General features: G+C 44.1%; 1 protein-coding gene across 4 annotated transcripts in view; it reads right to left on the reverse strand.

Annotated features, from left to right (window-relative positions):
• The window catches only part of INO80 (INO80 complex ATPase subunit), a 324,729-nt gene that overhangs the window by 95,446 nt on the left and 208,809 nt on the right, over positions 1 to 20,474 (reverse strand). For all 4 annotated transcript variants that reach the window (XM_075844867.1, XM_075844866.1, XM_075844865.1 and 1 more), the window contains exons 19-24: positions 15,641 to 15,726; positions 15,389 to 15,556; positions 7,954 to 8,087; positions 6,076 to 6,143; positions 3,384 to 3,477; positions 2,216 to 2,390 (exon numbers count right to left, since the gene is read on the reverse strand). In XM_075844867.1, coding sequence (XP_075700982.1) covers positions 2,216 to 2,390; positions 3,384 to 3,477; positions 6,076 to 6,143; positions 7,954 to 8,087; positions 15,389 to 15,556; positions 15,641 to 15,726 — 725 coding nt within the window. The remainder of the gene's footprint in view (positions 1 to 2,215; positions 2,391 to 3,383; positions 3,478 to 6,075; positions 6,144 to 7,953; positions 8,088 to 15,388; positions 15,557 to 15,640; positions 15,727 to 20,474) is intronic.

A 20,474-nucleotide genomic window follows, 5' to 3' on the forward strand; every position in this document is an offset into this window, starting at 1 on the left:
AAGCGGGCCAAGGTATTATTTTTTCTCGGAGATTGGTCTAATTGTCCCCCGTAGACGAAGACTTCATCGAGATGTTGCCAAGATAGGGCATGACTGATAACCCTTTGAAACATAGCAGCGCCATCACCACAGAAATTACTTTGGTGAAAAAGGTGGGGTGCTTCCGCCAACCATAGGAAACGCTGATGAGACAGACGGATTGGGATGTGGAGGTACGCATCCTTTACGTCTACGGAAAAAAGAAATTCCCCTTGTTCCATGAAGATTATCGATGAATTCAACTCCATGCAGAAGTGACTGACCCCAAAAGTAAGAATTTAGACGTTGGAGATCCAGAACAGGGCAAGCCGAGCCGACCCGACCTTCTTTGACATGACAAAAAAGATTGTAGTAAAACCCTCGATATCTCAGGTCTGGAGGGGCAGGAATGAACTCCTCTATATGTATCAGAGTCTTGGGTCAAAATTTGGGAGGAGTGGACTGAAAAATGATCAGGGAGGAAAACTAGCAAACTCTATTATGTACCCCGTGGATACCACCTCCCACACCCAACTGTCTGAGATATGGATGAGCCAGACGTCCCTGAAGAGAAGAAGCCTGCCCCCCGACCCGAACAGACTTGAGTCGGGGCAAACTTTCAGGCTGAGTTTTTACCCGCTCCTGGTATAGAAGCCTGTAGACAAAGGGTGCCGGGAAGGCCAGGGCTTGAAGGCAGTAGCAAAAATGAGTCTAAAAGCCGAGCCAGTTGATTCAAAAGCGATCCTAGAAAATAATTCAATGTGGCAGTCCAGTGGATCGCGAAATGACGCTGCATCTGCCATGGTGATAATAGTTGTTTTGGCTAGGCAGGAGACTGGGGTGGGGGTCAACTATTGGTGATTTAGACCATCTAAAAGAAACTTCCTCTGGGAAGATTCAACCGAGTGGCATGAGAAAGAATTTTGTCAGAATGTTTCCACTACTTGGAAAATATCTACTTAAATTCTGAGTTGGATGGTAAAACCTTGTGAGGCTATTTAGGATGGCAAAAGGAGAACGCTTCCTACATAGAGCAGGATGGCTGAAATACGTTTGTACAGTGTGGTAGACAATGAGGGAGACTGCTGGCAGGAGGTGGATGGCAGGTGGAGAATAAGCTGATCGTGTGACAGCAGGCACATGATGACCAACCCCCAGTGAGGAGAGAAGAGAAGGATCCAGGGAATACGCTTGTGCACCATTGGCTGCTGTGGCCAGAAGGTCAGTCACCAAGATCGGGAGATCGCAGGAGGACTAGGGGCCTAAGCCTGAGAAAAGCTGCGGGCCAAATCTGTATGCCACAGCCGCTGGACTGCACGGCGACTGAAGCAACTGAATTTCAGCCACATTACATTGAAAATAGCACACCCCAAAACACGCGGTAGGCGGTGGAGGAAAACACTTCAAGAACTTACCCATTCTCTCCTCTTCTGCTCCCAGGTAGGAAACCAAAAGAGGTACATCTTCAGTGTGCCTCTCTCCGGTGAGAGGGGAAACTGGTGGGGTAGGATAAACATACAGGGACCATTGGGCTGGTGGGCAACAGAGGAGCTGACGATCCTGTCCCGCTTGCCTTCTTTTAGCAGGGGGACAAACAACGCAGTAAGATTGGCACTGAGTGCCCGCCATTAGGGGAATAACAGAGGGACAATGTCGACCCTGTTTCCCAGCCTAGAGAAAAGTAAAAGATAAACTAAAATAGGAAAATGATAGTCTGCTGTACAAGCAGGAGCGTATGCCTCCTATGGAAACTAAGCGAAGAATAAACTGGCTCAGTGTCTGTAGATATATCCTGTAGGAGAAGCTAACAATTTTTATACTTCATGTCAGCCTCCTAGTGGCAACAGCATATAGCCACGGTGTCTGTGTTTCCCCCTAATACATATAAAAATATCTATTTTTTTTTTTATCCTGAAGTAAGAGGGTTGGGAGCTTTATTTATCTCATATAGAGTTGTTAACTTCCATGTTCCTTTCAGGGCGACCACAAAAAAGTTAACAGGTATAGTCTTTCAGGTACAATATAAAACATCCAATTAATTTGGAGCTAAACACACATCAATTTTTAAGATTTAAACATGCTGAATGTCTGAATATATAGATAGCAATCTGCATGATAAACTGTATATTATCTGGACACTATTGGGCAAGTGTTCCACTGATTTATTCACCAGAAATTTGTCTAAATGTAATCTTACCTGCAGTGGAAGAGAAGCCTGGATTTTGGGAAAAGCGAGTGGCAAATCTACCCAGAGGATAAAGTCCTTGTTAGTCGGGATTGCAGGTGTTGTAACAGAGATTCTCTTCTCCAGCCAAAAGCGAGAGTGTTGGAGCCTGTAGGCTTCTTTCAGAGACATGAAAAGTGCTAACCATCTGCAACAGATCATAGTGTGTACAATACAATATGACAATATTACTTTCAATTTCCTCTGTAAATGGCAGCAGTCTGAAGGGCTTAACGTTTGACGAACTTCTGACATATCATAGTGACATGCCAGAAGTTTGGATTGGTGGGCATCCGAGCACATAGACCCCCACCAATCGCTAGAACGAAGCAGCTGAAGCGCTTGTGTGAGCGCTCAGCCGCTTCGTGTCTGTTCAGCTTTTTCCGGAAATAAACGTATCGGTGTATGGACTCAATAGAAAGTCTATGAGCCCGTACTCCGATACATCGGCTTTCCGGAAAAAGCTGAACAGACACGAAGCGGCTGTTAGAAGTTTGTCAAACATTTAGCTGCACTTTAACGATCATTTCCAGAGCACAGCGTAGAGGCAGATTACAAGAAGGTCTGGAAGTTTAGAACGAATCACTGAATTGAAAACAATGTTAGGATGAAGCCATTGACCAGAGGATCAAAAAGCATTACAAATCACGTGTTACAATTACGGTGATACCAAATGTACGTGCTTTGTTTTGTTTTTTTTTTAATACTTTTGCACAAGAAATGTATTTTAGGAAAAAAAAATTGAAAAAACATAAAAAGTTTTTTTTTTAAATGTTTGACAGTTTATTTTCAAAAGGATCAAATCAGTATGCAATTTGCATGATTACATTTTTTTGGGTTGTTACAGGTATAGGGATACCGAATATTTATAGATTTTGTTTTTCAAATTTTTTTCATCGTGCTGAGTGATTTTAATGTTTTCTTTATTAATAAATATACATCTTTCAATATGCCAGGGCAATATGGGCAGATAGCACCCTATCCAACTTTGTTTAGGCCTATGTACACCAAAATTATTATCGATTGCGGTGTTCAGTGAGTAAAAAGGTGGAGATCAGACAATTATATGATCTCTGTCGTAAACAAAGATTTTAACACTCTTGAAATCAAACAGAATTCCTAATGCCCATTTTGGGTTTACCTGGCTTGGTGTCCATGATGCATGAGATTGCCCATCTCTGAAGGAGAGATATTAATGAAACGAAGAAAAGAAAAGCAGCTTTCTCCGTCAGATCCTATGTTTCGGAACAAAAAGAGGGTGAATCCATATTAAAACAGCAAGCAAGATTAAAAAGGTGGTGTCATTTTACATAATACTGTTTTATGTACTAAAAAGTAATATTTGAAAGGCCTTTCCCATGATAGCAATGTAAGGGGTTTCAGGCACCACTGTTTCTAGGGATTGTGGAGGTGCCACCAGTTCGACCATGACCGTGATCAGAGATTTATAGAATATCCCATTGATATAGCACCCAGGAAATACCAGACTGTACGAAGAGCGCTATACCCACTGCGAAGAATACTGGAATTGAATACTGTTGTTGCACGTCTGTGGAATAACCAATCAATATGCCGTAAATGTCTTTGTAGGGTACTGAATTTAAAGAGGACGGGTCAGCTGTCTTTGACATGTCTATTTTAAAAATTGTTATGCCATTTCTCAGTTATTCCTCCTGAAAATTGATAAATAAATTGACAACTGGATGTTACCATTCCCCTTGTCAACGAGCCATATCCCTACACACTTTGACAAAGTCCAATCAGTGCCGATAGTGTATGACTGTGCATGGACATGCCCCATTGACAAGGGGACCAGTAATGCCCAGTAGTCCATTCATACATAAATGACTTAGCAATAGCACAACACAGCATTCGAAGATAAGCCGTTATATACAATAGTGATAAGTAACGATAACCATTCGTTTTACCACACTAGAATGATCAAATCCAACCAATGGAAATCTGTACTAATAATCAGATCAACAATATTGAACATGTTTTCAAAGGTCTTGGTAAGCAGTAAGGAATGCCATATTGGTGTATTTTACTAAAAAATCATCTGATAAATTTAGGGCAATGCACTTTGTAAAAAAAAAATGTTTCAGTAGGAAAGGTGGGCCATAGACCGCAGATATCACATGCATGTCAATAGTGAGTAGCTCATTTGCACAATGTACTGACTTATACTTGTCTAATACAAGTACCACAATTAAATATTACACTAATCTGTTAGATCAAGTAAAACAGAACAATATCAAATTTCAAATGGAAACATGGAAGAAAAAAATAAAAAATAGCTCAGCTGTATAGATATTGCTATTACATACTTGTTATGATGCCCCCTTGTGTTCCTTTGATTCCCCATATAGTTTGCGTTGGCCTGTGTTGAAGGGTATTTAATCGAGTGCCAAACGACTTGTTATATCGTTGATTGGCGTTCATTATGAGCAGAAGTCTGTCCGTGAAAACCCAGCTTGAGACTTAGGTTTTAGGGTCATCAAATTACAGTGGATTTATTTAGATTTTTTTGATACAGAACAAGATAACATCGCTCTTTAACACCTTAGTGACATTCAATGTACATTTACTTTGAATGTGCGCTACCCCAACATGGCACGTTCTTCGGAACTGAGCCTTCACCATTCGTGGCAGTTGTCCGCTGTTTCAAACCGCTAACACACACCTGCAACGGTCAGATAACTCCCATTCTGGCCGTGTAACCCCTCAGATGCTGCGGTCAATTGCGACCGTGGAATCTGAGCAGGTAAGCAGTTGGTGGAGGCCATCTCCCGATCTGTCTCCCTGCGATAAAATCGCAGGGTGATGATTGTTTGCCATGGCAGCTGTGTATTGAAGGTCTCTAGGTCTGCTATCAGTGATGTACTATTAAGCCTTGCCAGTGGCAAGGCTTAATAGTAGATTAAGAGCACTAATATTAGAGCACAGATAAGGGCATTACACTGCAATACATTACAAGTATTGCAGTGTATTGCATGAGCGATCTAACGATCGCATGGTAAAAACCTCCCTAAAAATTGAAAAAATGTTTACAATTTTCAAAAATATTAAAAAAATAAAAACAACTAAAAGTAAAATCAAAACAAAAACCTTTACTCACTTTTTACAAAAAATTAACTAAGCAACAAAAGTAAAGAAGTAAACAATTAAAAGTCTGATCTAGTAAAATATCACATTATTTAACCCACCAGGTGATTGCCATAGAAAACCAAAAAACAGCAGTGCTTGCATTAAGAATTTTTTGCCACCTCGCTTCCCCCCAAAAAGTTATCAAAAAGTTGTATGAACCCTAAAACGGTACCAATAAAAACTACAGCTCATCATACAAAAGGCAAGTCCTCACACCACTTCATGGACAGAAAATGTTTAAAATGTTTCTTAGTACAATATATGGTACATACAATGCTGCCAATAAAAACGACAACTCTTCCTGCAAAAAACAAGCCCTCATACGGCGATGTCACCGGAAAAATAAAGAACTTATGGCTCTTGGAATGCAACAGTGAGAAAACTAAAATTGTCTGCATCTCCAAGGGGTTAATGTTAAAGGGGGATTCTTATTTACAATATTTTAAGCTCGGCTACAACAATTTTATTTATTTTTTTTAAACTATTACAGTTATTTTTGTACCTTAGTAGGATTGGGCACACTTAATGACAGCCTGGTTTGTGGCATATACACGATCTAACAACAGATGTGCATATTCAACTACATGCCACTGGCACCTCCATATATATAGGTATTCTGGGTGGACAGGGAATAAACATACAAAAAAAGGTGGGAAAACTAATAATTAAAAACTGAAGTTACCTACTTTTCCTATGAAATAGAGATTGCTGAATGTGATCTGGTGCAAATGGAGACAGGAGAGTGCGTAACCACCTAAACACAAAACAAAAATTAAGGATATGCAAAGTTTTATTAACAACTCCATGTGCAATGATGTAAAATGTTAAATACCATAACCGTAAATTATCAAACGTTAAAGGGTTTTTCCTAAAAATAACATTTTCCCATTTCCACAGGATAGGTGATAAATATATGATCGCTGTGGGCCTCACCACTGAGACCCCCTCCGATCTCTAGTACAGCTGTGCCGACCCACGTTTCTTCTAACTAGACGATCGCAGTGAGGAGGATTATGAATTAAGTGTCAGCCGCGCATGTGCGTTGCCGCTCCACTCAATGTCTATTGAGCCGACGGAAACAGGGGAGTGTAGCATTCTAGACATCAATGGGGGTCCCAGTGGTAGGGCCCCCAGGGGTCATACATTAATAATCTATCCTGTGGATAGGTAATAAATGTAAATTGTGGTAAAACCCCTTTATGACTGGGGGCGTTTTGGGCCTTGATGTCCAGAGCAAAATTTCACCTTTTGGAACACTGCATTAAGAGTCTGGTTTCGCATGAGATGGAAACGCTAAGGATTTTCAGAAGCATTTCCACAGCAAAATCCACACTTGTTAAGTGGCGATATCGCTGCGGATTTCACCTCTTCTACATTGAAAAGGGGAAAATCCGCAATGAACATCCAGAAGAGAATGAACAAGCTGCAGATTTGAAAATCTGCAGCTTGCTCTGATTTCATTGAGGAAAATGTTTAGAAGCATTGGGATGGGATTTATTCAGCAGGCTGAAATCTGATGCAGATTTTCCGCACAAAAAATCTGCAGAATTTGGCCCCGGGCTCAATCTGCAGATTTTGTGCTTGCAGTAGAAAAAACCCCATGAATAAATGGAACAGATTTTCGGTTGCAGAAATTTCTGCAACAAATTCTGCAGCGTGTACAGGGGACCTTAGGGTAAAAATTGTTATTATTATTATTATTTCTTAGTGTACTGCCCAATTATTTTTTTCTGAGCAAAACATGGGACTTCTTATGATTTAAAATTGGAGCTGATATTTAAATTTGCAGGTATTAAGGGAAAAATGGTTAGAAACGGGCAAAAAAATATTTTTTACTAATTTTTCATGTTCTATTTTAAAGTAGGTGGGTCAATATTTGGCCCAAAAATTAATCGCCCAGTGTGTGTTAACATCTGCGCTTTGATTCCATGAGAGGAAAGGAAGAACGGAAGCGCCAGACAAAATAGCATGACAAAATAGCGCAGCATGTTGCGATGGAATCTGCAACGTAGCTTCCTATGCAGACATGTCCAAAAAACTCCCGTACAAAAGGATGCCATGTGTACATAGCGTAACGTATGACGTCGCTATAGGGCCTAGAAGAAACACACTTAGTCTTTCATGTCTGATACTGTCAGATAGAACAGTCAAAAACTGCTGACCGGGGGTAATTATTTTATCTTTGGGGTAATGTACAGTATGCTTGACAAGAACGTATGCCTGGGCACCGGATGCCGATGCAAAATGCGTTTGTGTCACACAGAGTATCTAATACCAGAGGCTGTTCGTTACAGCCGTATCTGGACACTATATACAGCCGAAATGCGGCAGCTCTGTAGACTAGCGCACTGCTTGCTGCTGTAATTCATAGCACACAGGGCAGTAATACACTGATAACAATAATGCCAAAATAAAAAAGCTTTCCAGATTTCATCAAAATTGGCGGAATATACCAACAAATATCTACTATTTATTGCCCCATTACGGGGCCCATACACATAATATAGCAACCAGCAGACAGATATTTTTAACAGCTCCTTCATGAACATGCTGTTTACACTCACCTGTTTCGTGAGTGATTGAAAATTTCTATGTTTCCTTGCCGATAGAGAAATTTGGATATCCGGTATGGCCTTATTGCTAAGTAAAAGGGAGACCATGTTTCCTGACGCTCAAATAGTTCTGAGTGATTGCATACCTAGGAGAGGGGATTAAAATGAGTTAAAGAGGAGATAAGCTGGGTTCACAAGTCACATAAAAAAACAACGTTATTGGTATTGCCACGTCTGTAAAAGGCCATGATTTATTTATTTTCTTAACACCAGAACTGCTTTTTTTTGGTGACCTTGCCTCCACCCAAAAATAATGTAACAAAAAGTGTCCAAAAAGTCATTAAAAACTAGAAAGGAGATTGCGAGCTTGGACTTCTCCTCCAACATCAGTGTCAGACCTCACAAATGCTCTACTAGATGAATGGGCAAAAATTCCCACAGACACACTCCAAAATCTTGTAGAAAGCCTTCTCAGGAGAGTGGAATCAGTTTTAGCTGCAAATGAGGGGGGGGACGACCCCATATTAGTTTTTATAGATTTAGAACGGGTTGTCATAAAAGCTGCTGTTGGGACTTCCGGTTCCGGAGCTGGCGATGCAGGACGCGAGTGACTGAGCTCCCGCTCCCATCTAGCCTGCAACAGTCGCTCTGGCGGCGACAATCAGCTGTCAAATCACCGGCCCTGCACAAAGGAACATACCCAGTGGTGCCTGTATGGAACGGTACCTCCTCAGAAGCGCGCATAAGCCAGCCATGGAGGACTCAGCCGCGGCCGTGGAAAAGGGAGGTAAGATGGCGGCGCTTCCCGCCACTGCTCCCCCGCTATACACACAGGATGATGAGCTGCAGCAGCCTCAGTCCCCTTTTTCAAGCCATTGCAGAGCCCATAACCTCTTCTCATTCTGAACCTATCGATTATATAGCCCTGGGCCATGAGGTGGCTAAGCGGATAGCGCCTGACCTGCAAAAGGCACTGGAAAAAACGGTGGAAGCTTCTCTGAATCGCATGCATGCGGATCTGGCACAAGTAACTTCCAGGACTGATGAATTAGAACAGCGTATGACGCTGCTGGAGGATGAAAACGAGCGCCTGCAATCCAAACTCAAAGTGGTGCTGTCTGCTACTACGCAGTTGGGGGACAAGGTGGAGGACCTAGAAAACCGCTTCAGGAGGAGCAACCTGCGACTTTTGAGTCTGAAAGAAGCGGTGGTCCCTTCTGATTTACAGCGACTATGTGAGAGGACATTGCCAGCAGCTTTACGTCCCTGCCAGGTGGAGAGGGCACACAGGGCGGGGCCGGACCCCAGAAATCTTCCAGCAGCGGATGGCAACAACTCACTTCGTCCCAGACAAGTAATCTTTAAACTGTTGGATTACAATGATAAGGTGGCACTTATGAAGGCATTTCGCAGCAGATCGCGTCCTTTGGAGATAATGGGCATGAAAGTGCTACTTTTCAAGGACTATTCTACGGAGGTCGCGAAGCGCAGGCGTTCTTTCAGCAAGATCTGTACCGAGCTGTTCCAAGCGAAAGTACGTTTTAACCTGCAATATCCGGCCATCTTACTGGTGTTTCAAGAGAATGGTCGGACCAAGACATTCACCACACCGAAGGAAGCGGAGGACGCACTTGCAGAGCTATGCAGACACAGACCCCCGCACGAGGAGCAACGCAGTCCAGCACACAGCCCACGTCGCAAGTCAAGAGAGGTCAGACGGAGTCGACTGGATATGGAGCGAACCTGGGCAGAAGCTTTAAGAGCAGCCCGGGGAGGTCGATCCGGAAATGGAGGGGACTCTCTGAAGCCGCAGAGGCGACCGCGGGACCGCACCCGATCTACGTCTCCTGATTGACGGGCGGAGTTTTCTCAGCACCATTTTATCTGATGTTGTGGTTTTGTGGACGCTGTAGATTAATCGCAGGTTCCGATCGTTTGCAGATAAGTTTTTATTTCTGATGGCTGCACTTGGCGGTCTTATAAGGCACCTTGTTTCGGTCAGCAACTGACCTAATGTTACAATGTTAAAATGTATGCATTTTGATATTTTGCCGCATTTACACTGCAGGGGATTAGAGAATGAGTTAGGGCATGCTCTAAGCTCTCTCACTGTGTGCATACTCGACCGGGAATGATACAAGGCCTCTCCTTCGTAAGGGATTAGTTATACCCGCCAAAGGTCACATACTTGGGGAATGCTCGGTAGGGGCCTCCGGTTAGTGAGGCATGGCAGTCTAGCGGTGGAGCAGGGTTTATTTTGACACTTTATGCTATAGTCTAAACGGATTCTAAGATGTTGGCCCGTTGGTATAAGATTGTATAAGATTGTGTATTGGCGGCAAAGGGTTAATGATGTGTTAAGGGCTGGTGCAGCTTTGTCACTAAAGGTGGTATATACGCAGGTCTGGGGGGGAGAGGGAGGGAGGGACGTGTTTGTGCACAACAGAAAAAAGTGAAGTCTCTTACGCCAATGGGTATTAGGGGGTTGACGACCCTTGCCGCGGGCGATTTTTCTTTCTTTTTGGGTCAAGGCCTGATGGCCTTGATATGGAGTTTAGTTTTGGTTCCTAAGCCGGGTTTTGGTTACGTTCTTAATGTTTATGCATGGCTTTTAGGTCACTCCCCGAACCAATCACGGCTTTTTGACGTTTTAGCTCATCTTATGCACTGCCCAATAACATGAAAATAATCTCATGGAACGTTAAGGGGCTTAGGTCCCCACAGAAACGGACCAAACTTTTGCGACACATGAAAGGATTACACCCAGATGTAGCCCTGTTACAGGAAACTCACCATACCGAGCCAGAATTTAAGTATTTACAAAAGTTCTGGGTGGGTCAGGTTTTTGGCTCGCCGGCAAGAGACGGTAAGGCGGGAGTTATAATTTTGGTACACAAAAATTTTACTTTTACGTTGGTTTCCCAGGAGCGTGATGATGAGGACCGTTGGATCCAACTAGTGGTGGAACATGCAGGGGAAACTATTAGTATTCATAATGTGTATGGCCCAAATGCGGTCAACTCAGGTTTTTTTGGTCACTTGGAAGCCCAACTTCAGCAGGATCGTACTAAACTTTTAGTTCTAGGGGTAGACCTTAATACTGTAAGGTCCTCCAGGGAGGATAGGAGCGCAGGAACTAGTTCGCATAGAAATAGGGATAAGATCTTGCCAGACTTTTTAAGACACACTGCCCTTACAGATGCTTGGAGGAGTTTACACAATATCGTGGTCGCGTATTGATTATTTGCTGGTGAATGACGCCTTATCCCGACGGCTACGTGAAGCTGCGATTGAGGATCTCGTCATTTCGGACCATGCCCCGGTTACCATTACTCTGGCCGACAGAGTAGCTAGGGGAACGGATTTTATTTGGAGGTTCCCCTCCTTTCTGGCAACGGATGAGGGTTTTTTACAGAAGCTAAAGGGGTGGTGGACAGAATTTGATGGGGATAATGCATCACATCGTTCGGACCCGTCACTGTATTGGCGTACAGCCAAAGTGGTAATCCGAGGGAAAATTATGCAATTTATGTCTAATGTTAAACGCAAGACTACCGAAGGGTACAAGACAGCGAATGACCGATTACGGTGTGCATTTTTACACTCTCCATCAACGTCTCTGGGGGAGAAATGGAGGGAAGCTAAGCGGCAATTTGATCAGTGGTTAGATAAAAGAGAAAGTATTTATCGGTCCCAATTTGATGCTGATCTCATGCGTTTCGGCAATAAAGCGGGCAAATTATTAGCGCGACTAGCGAAGGGGAGGTATGCACCGTCGCACATTTTAACACTTAACGACTCCAACGGAATTCCTACATCAGACCCAAAAAAGATTAACACTATTTTACGTAAATATTATCAAGCCCTTTACTCAGACACGCCCATAGACCCCCAAAAAGGTAGGGAATTTTTGGAGAAGGTAAATCTGCCGGGGCTCACTCAGGAGCAGAACGGCTACTTGAGCGCAGAGGTTACCTTGGAGGAAATCCAGAGCACCATTAAGACCTTATCCAACGGAAAGACACCGGGACCAGATGGGTTTACAGGAGAATTTTTTAAGTCCCTAAGAGAAGAAGTTAGCCTTATCTTGATGGAATACTATAATATTTTACTAAGGACCGGTACTTTCCCAGCAGAGGCCAAAATAGCGCACATAAAGGTATTACCCAAGAAGGGGAAGGATCCTCTTGACCCGGGGTCATACCGTCCCATATCACTGATAGACCAAGACTAGAAATTACTCACCAAAATTTTGGCCAATCGCATGGCTACACTGGTGGGAAAATCTCAAGTGGGCTTTGTAAAGGGTAGGGCAGCAGTGACTAATCTGCGTAAGGTGTTGACGGTGCTAGAAACAGTCAGGCACGATCACCACCAGGTACCCGGCCGGCACTCTTGGCGCTAGACGCAGAGAAAGCTTTTGATAACATACAGTGGGAATGGCTGGGGATGGTGTTGGACAAAATGAATGTCCAGGGAGCCTTCCGGATCTTCTTGAAGGGTGTTTACAATAATCCCCAGGCTCGCGTTTATTCCTCAGGATTTCTGTCGGCTCCCTTTCAATTGCATAAAGGAACCAGGCAGGGTTGTCCCCTGTCGCCACTATTATTTAATCTAGCACTGGAACCTATGGCTAGATTTCTGGAGGAGTCCGCAGTGTTCAGAGGTATTCAGGTGGGGTCACTAGCAGTTAAGTTAGCCCTGTTTGCTGACGACGTTATACTTTTTATGTCAAATCCTCAAGAGCATTTATTGCCGGTTTTTCATTTTTTACAGGATTTTGGGCAATGCTCGGGATACAAAGTCAACATAGCTAAAAGCGAACTGCTGGAGTAGGGCAAACCACTGCCTAAGACCTTTTGGCAATCCTTGGGATGTGGGATATCCCCGGTTAAGCACTGCATTACTTATCTAGGCATTAAGATAAGAAAGGTGCCAGACACCCTGTATGGCCTAAATTATCCCCCGCTATTTAATAAAATACAAGCGGCACTCACTAGATGGGGTCAGTTGCCGTTATCCCTTCTGGGGAGGTGCCACCTGATTAAGATGGTTAGTTTCCCCAGATTGCTATATCCCTTTCAAACACTCCCGCTCCTACTGAAACATGTGGATGTCTCTAAACGGACTTCCTCATTCACAAAATTTATATGGGCAGGAAAAAGGCCTCGCATCGCACTCACTAAGCTCATGATGGGCAAACAAGAAGGGGGTTTGAACTTCCCAAATATCAGGGGTTATAACGTGGTGTGTCTTTTTCGTCATGTAGTGGACTGGCTCCACGAAACGAGCCATTATTCCAACTTAGATCTGGAGGGGGAGTACGCCTCACCCTGGAACCTGAAAGCATTGTTACATTGCAGAGTTGCTTCTCTTCCGTGCCGTCTCAAAACCTCCATTGTATTGAGAGATACAGTCCTAGCTTGGAAAGCGGTTCGTAAGCTCTTTGACCTACCTCACCTGCTATCGAAACATATGCCGTTGGGCGGACACCCGGAATTCCTACCGGGAGTAGACAGTGGGGACAGATTTGCCTCTTGGGGGACTGCAGGCATTAATAACGCAGGGGACCTTATGCATATAGAGGAAAGGAGATGGTTAACCGGGGCGGAAATCACCGCTAAACTTAGACCCTTAGAGGATAGGGTTAATTTTCTACAAGCTCTTCAGGTACGATCATTCTGCACCTCTAGGCTCAGGGATTTGAATAAGGAAGCCACCACTCACATTCTAGATGAGGCCAAGGGTCCAACGACTGTGCGTCCGACTATTTCAGGGTTGTATAGAGCACTTGGGGATGGTTTTGTTCGTCCGCAACTAAGGGCTAGATTCAAAGTCTGGGAACGATGGACTCAAGATCCAGGTAAAGTCGAGATCATATTGGGGGTTGGGAGACGGTACGGAGGAGTGTCATAAACGAGAGCTGGAGGGAAACCTATTTTAAATTAATGCATTCGGCTATATATGGCTTTAATATTTTGCCTTCACAATCCTTCCCCGACCGCATTACGTGTTGTCCCAAATGCGACACCCCCCTGACGAATTTGTGGCATGGAGTATGGGGGTGTGTTCATACTAAACGATATTGGGTGATGGTACACAAATATATTTCGGCTCATTGGAAGGCGAAACTCCCAATGACGCCTCAAGCGCTGCTGTTCCACCAGGCGCGACCGCCGGAGGAAGAGGGTGCTCGAGGGGTGAGATCTCCTCCCCTGCTGGTGCACATGATTTTGCTGGTGGCCTTGAGATGCCTCCTGGGTAAATGGCTGGAAAAAGACACGCCAGGGTTAGACCTGATAGTGTCCCGTTTGAAACAGTTATTAGCACTTGAGCGGGTGGAGGTGGAGAGACGGAAAGAAACGGGAACTAAGAAGCTAATCGCTAAATGGCAAATATTCATAGAATCGCAGTGCACAGCGGCCGAGGTGGTGGAAATTGTTACGTGGTATCATACGCAGCTCTTGGCAGGCACTTTAGGAGGCTTGCAACTTGAATCTAGTTAGGGGGTAGATGAGACATAACTACTCATTGATGACCTAAGTCGTGTTCAGGGATAGGGGAAGTCATGTTTTCAGTTGATATGAGGATCGAAACTTATGCCATGATTGTATGTCATGTTATGTTGTGTTGTGTTTAATTCAATGTTAATTTGTTGACAGTTGAGTGCTGTGCACTTATGACGCAACCTTTGCGTGGAAGGTTTATAAGAAAATGTGAAAACTGTTAATAAAAAATTATGTTTTAAAAAAAAAAAAAAAAAGCTGCTGTTGGTGTAACGTGTAGGTGTCCAAATACTTTTTATTCATATAGGGTATATTTATACACAGTGAGCAAACAGCCGGGCTTATAATACATGAGCTATTTATGAAGGAGACGAAGCTGGAGTCGGACAGTGTAAAAATAGTCGTCAGAGTCGGAAGTTTAGCTTACTAACTCCACAGCTCTAAATATAAGTAACTCTTTCGAATGTTGACATACCCTTAAATATATAAATACCCATTTACAAAATTGGCTAATGTATTAGTGCTTCATAAAAATAATCTTTCATCAGGATAGAACCCATTAACTAACAAGAACCTAACAGTTGCCTTAGGAAAGATAAGAAGGTTGATGTTTCTGCAAATGCCGAGTGGTCCTGCAAACCCTTGTTCAAGTGCACCAAGTAAGCTTAGCCTTTACGAAACAGTCACACTTTTCTAATTGCCCTCAAGGGACCACGTGGAGACATTCATGGCACCTTACATACTAAAATGCCATGGATGTGGCCAAATGATCTTTCTAGGCCAATTAGCCATACCATATTTTTATGGCGCCCAAAAAGAGTTTTGGAGAGAGCTTAGCAGGTAAAGGAGCACCGGTTGACTTGCTTTTCTAATTGAATGTTGTTTTCAATCATTTGGAAAATTAAATGAAATTTCCATTAAAGAAATATTTGTATGCTCACCTTCCTGAATTGCATAACAAGGTTCATGAGACTACTAGTGGTGTTCTGTGCTTGTTGGGTTGTGCCCATGGAGGACTGGAGAAGATCATCAATGGATATTTTATTCTTCAAGGCTTGATATAGCAATTTCTGTCGACTTGTCAGGTTGCAGTACATAAGGATTTCAATCTGCATTTCCACAAAAAAGTTATTACTGCTTTATAATACAACAATTTTGAGGATTTTACCATAATTCCTAGAACAAAATCTTACCTTATCAGACAACTCGTTTTCTACATCCTTCTTAATTCTCCTGAGCATAAAAGGTTTGAGGATCATATGTAACCGAGAAAGCTGATCTGAAAAATGACAAAACACATGGCTTAAGCACTTAGATGCAGCAAATATATTCCACTTTGTAAACAACTTTTACAATTACAGAACTCTCATATCTATTCCCAAAGATATACAATCATATGCAGAAGCAATTCCCATGTCTGCCAGCCCCAGTCTCACAAATAAACTGCTCAGTCATGCACCAAAGGTAGAGAATTATGTGTACCAACCTCAGCATGCAAACCTTATAAAAGCGTAACTTTTTAAAAATATTTTTAACTTACGGCCCCTGACAAGGGCCGTGTAAATGAGTGCCAATAAATGAGACAGCTCGTTGATCGGCGCTCGTTTGCTCCTTTCACATGGAGATATTATCAATAATGTATGTGGACGAACGCTCAATACTCTGATCGCTCACCCCCATATATTTCTATCATGTAGGCAGCGCATCTCCCTGTTTAGATGTGCTGCCAACATTATTATTTTAGGCAGCGTAAATGATACAAATCAGCCGATGAAAGAGCATTTGCTCGTTCATCGGCTGATCGTTGCCTTGTTTACACAGGGCAATTATCGGGAACTCGCTTGCTCCATAATTGGCAGGTATAAATGGGCCCTAAACGTTCTTAATAAATTCATTAGATTTCTTCAGAGAACAAGGAAGGTGTTAAAAGTTCACACAAAGGGATCAATTTATTAAGACTGAGAGTTCATACGCAAGTCTTAACAGAATAAATAGAAGAAAAATACTCTTAAATATGTTGCATGTTTCGGACATGCGCCAATTACCCCCCACATCAGTGCTTAAAAAAACCCAAAACAAAACATACTCGTGGCTCCTCTTCTCTCCTCCGGCTCACTCATCACTCCATTGTCATTCATACAAGGTCGTGATGGCGAGCAACGTCAGGGCCTTATATGCGACACAGCACTTCAACATGAACAGTGCTGCGTTGCATTCAATGTCCTGGTGATGCGCAGCGTCATTAAGTTGTATGAGGCGCGCTGTAATGATGAAGGAGCCGGAGGAAGAGAATAAGAGCGGTGAGTATAATATTTTCTATTAGTATTTTTTTGGTTGACTATTTATTGGGGGGGGGGGGGTAATCTAATCGGGGTGTGGCAATGTAGAAGTCCCAGCATGGGCCACTACCTCGATACGTCCCATAGAGTGAAATCTATGCCAGGTAGGAGCTGGCATAGATTTCCACTACAATTTACGCCAGTTTTATAATAAATTTGTTGTCCCTTTTCTGTGAAGCCATGCCCCTCCCTTTAAAAAAAAAACACAGACGAGGGAGGTGAAAAAGCCCAAAAGTCTTATTTTGCACCGCTGATTGCAACTTCTGGGCACTTTTGAAATTTTTCTATGCCAGAAAACTGGCTTAGAAAGGTCGATAAATTACCCCCATTGTGTATTTAAATCAGCAACAAAATACAGTTCAATCCATGTGAATTTTGATTTAAAAAAAACCCTATTCACACGCAGTGGAAAAAAAATCTGCACATATTTGAGTACACTGATAAATTCACATAATAATAATGCAGCTTTACTGCAGATTTTCAATGGGTTCTGTACAATCGAAGCCTTACTTTTGGACAGTTGTATATTGAAATAAGTATTTACCAAGTATTGGATATTCCTTATCACCAAATTGGGTAGTGGTAACCAGGGCTGGCCCTAGGGTTGTGTGACCTGTGCCATTGCACAGGGCACATCACTCCAGCAGGTGGAAGGGGGCACTGCGCTCGCTCCGTTCTCATGCTTGTGTTTCAGAAGCGCCCGGGCCCGGCTACTCAGCAGCTGCCTTTCCGCCTGGGCGCTTCTTCTCTCAGTGGGACGCTGCTTCAGGAGTTGCCTCTGATGTCACTGTCCATATATGTACAGAGACATCAAGCGCTCCACCCAGGAGCGGAATCGATGGCCACAGGGGGATTCCGCTCCTTCAGGGAGCTACAGTGGCGCTATCTACAGGAAGGGGGGGTTCTGCTACCCACAATGGGGCGGTGCGGCAAGACCTACAAGGGGGCGGTGCGGCACCACCTACAAGGGGGGCGGTGCGGCACCACCTACAAGGGGGGCGGTGCGGCACCACCTACAAGGGGGGCGGTGCGGCACCACCTACAAGGGGGGCGGTGCGGCACCACCTACAAGGGGGGCGTGCGGCACCACCTACAAGGGGGCCGTGCGGCACCACCTACAAGGGGGCCGTGCGGCACCACCTACAAGGGGGCCGTGCGGCACCACCTACAAGGGGGCCGTGCGGCACCACCTACAAGGGGGCCGTGCGGCACCACCTACAAGGGGGCCGTGCGGCACCACCTACAAGGGGGCCGTGCGGCACCACCTACAAGGGGGCCGTGCGGCACCACCTACAAGGGGGCCGTGCGGCACCACCTACAAGGGGGCCGTGCGGCACCACCTACAAGGGGGCCGTGCGGCACCACCTACAAGGGGGGCGTGCGGCACCACCTACAAGGGGGGCGTGCGGCACCACCGACAAGGGGGGCGTGCGGCACCACCTACAAGGGGGGCGTGCGGCACCACCTACAAGTGCACCATCTGTGAGTGGCGGGCTGATGGTCATTTTACTGTGACCTCCAATTGAAAGTGATAAGATGCAGAAAAAAACATGCGGCGCTCGTTTGGAGTGCTTTTTTGCCTGCGTCTTTTGCATTCACTTCAACGGCTTAAAAAACACACACAAAACCGCCAAATAATGCTGCCAATTCACAATCTGCCTTAAAAAAAACGCTGTGTTAACATACTCTAAGGCCTTATTCACACGAGCGTATTTCACGTCCGTGTTACGCGCGTTAAAACAACGGACGTCAAATGGACCTACGCAATTCAGACATTGTGTTTTTCATGCAGTGTGTGTCCGCTGCGTTAAACTCACTGCATTCCCTATTCTTGAGCTTTTTTTGCGCATCACGCAACCATTGAAGTCAATGGGTGCGTGAAAAAAACGGACAGCACACGGACGTCATCTGTGTGCTGTCCATGATTCACGCAACAGTTGCTAAAGAAAACACCTCCTTTAAAAAAAGGACATACATGCATAAAAAAAAACGCAGACGCACACCGTACACGGATGCCACAAGGAATTTTTACGTGTGCAAAACGGACACATCCGTGTGTATAAGGCCTGAGAGTGTAGTGCTGGTTTTTAATAGTTTTCGGTCTCTCTCTAAACAATTTTTGGTAGCGGTACCCTGAGGGAAAAAATTTTTTCCCAGGGGTGCCTCGAGTCCGAAAAGTTAACTCTGTACTAGGCTACAGGATCATGCCGGCCTACACAAGAATCCCGTCGTCTGCGTTGTGGAGCAGCTTAATTCGTCGTGGGAATGGGACCTAGGTAAGTACAATTTTTTTGGTTTGGGGGGGCACTGTTTATAAGGGGGAGGTGGGGAGCTGTATGGTACTGTCTACATGGGGGAGGTGGGGGACTGTATGGCACAATCTACAGGGGGCCCTATCTAGAAGGGGGGAGTTGTGTGTGGCAACCAGCGGAGGGGGACATTATACTGTGTGGAGGCCACTAATCGGATATTATACTGTGTAGGAGAACTACAGGGGGAAATATACTGTGTGTGGCGCTTAGGGGGCAGAATACTGTGTGGGCACAATTAGTGGACAAAATACTGTGTCCTTGACTGGGTTCTAATATATTATATCATTAAATATTATACTGTATGGGGGTTGCTAAAGGGGAATTATACTGTGTGGGGGGCACTATACAGTGTGGGGGCACTATATAGGGTATTATACATTTTTATGGGGGCATTTTTTTTATGATGGGGTGGGGCGCCAAAAGATAAATTTCGCACGGGGCGCCATCTACCCTAAGGCCGGCCCTTGTGGTAACATACGGAAGGGCAATTTAAAAAAAAATTGCAGTGAAAATTTTAATAGAATCGTCTGAATGGGCTTAAATGGAGGAAACCAGAGCCCTAAGACTGTACATAAATACCAGTTATGAATCTTACTTCTCTCTATAGGAAAGATTCTGGAGGCTGCCTTAAGAAATCTGTTAATCGAAGGTATTGTCAAGAAGTCAAGATCTGCACTTACAGATACTAAGGCCCTTAGCTAACCTACTAGCAGTACCCCTGATGAATACCACTGGCAAAACCCAAGGAAAGAGCCTATGTCAGCACCTTCCCTATATTCTCTCAACAGGACTAGGAAAAACTCTGTACGGGATGTGTCTCCAGGTACTGCTACTAGTCCATGGTACTAGGGATCATGTAAAGAATTCCCACCTGGTTTCCAACCCATAGACCGGAAACCACTGAGGAATGGAAGGATCCTCCACCTTTTTGTACCTGCAGGTTTCCTGTCCATGGGCAGACAATTCTCTAACCTGGTGTTGTCACGGGTGAAAGAGGAAAATAGCAGAATACAAGATGATGTACAGCATTGCAGACCAATATGTTTGTGGGTTTCACGTTGGTTAAAGAGGATGTACAGGATTGGAAAAACATGGCTGCTTTCCTCCAAAAACAGTGCCACACCTGTCCTGAGGTTGTGTGTGTTATTGCAGCACAACCTTATTCACTTCAATGGAGCTGAGCTGCAATACCAGTCAACTAATGGACAGGTGTGGTGCTGTTTCTGGAAGAAAGCAACCATATTTTTCTAGTCCTGTACAACCTCTTTAAAGAGGATCTGTCACTAGTTTATTAATTCCCTATCTCCTAACTAATCTAATAGGCACTTCGATTCTGATAAAGACTGATTTATTTTTTTTATTTTTTTAAAACGTTT

Source organism: Rhinoderma darwinii, chromosome 12 (assembly GCF_050947455.1).
Source record: "Rhinoderma darwinii isolate aRhiDar2 chromosome 12, aRhiDar2.hap1, whole genome shotgun sequence".
NCBI lineage: Eukaryota > Metazoa > Chordata > Amphibia > Anura > Rhinodermatidae > Rhinoderma > Rhinoderma darwinii.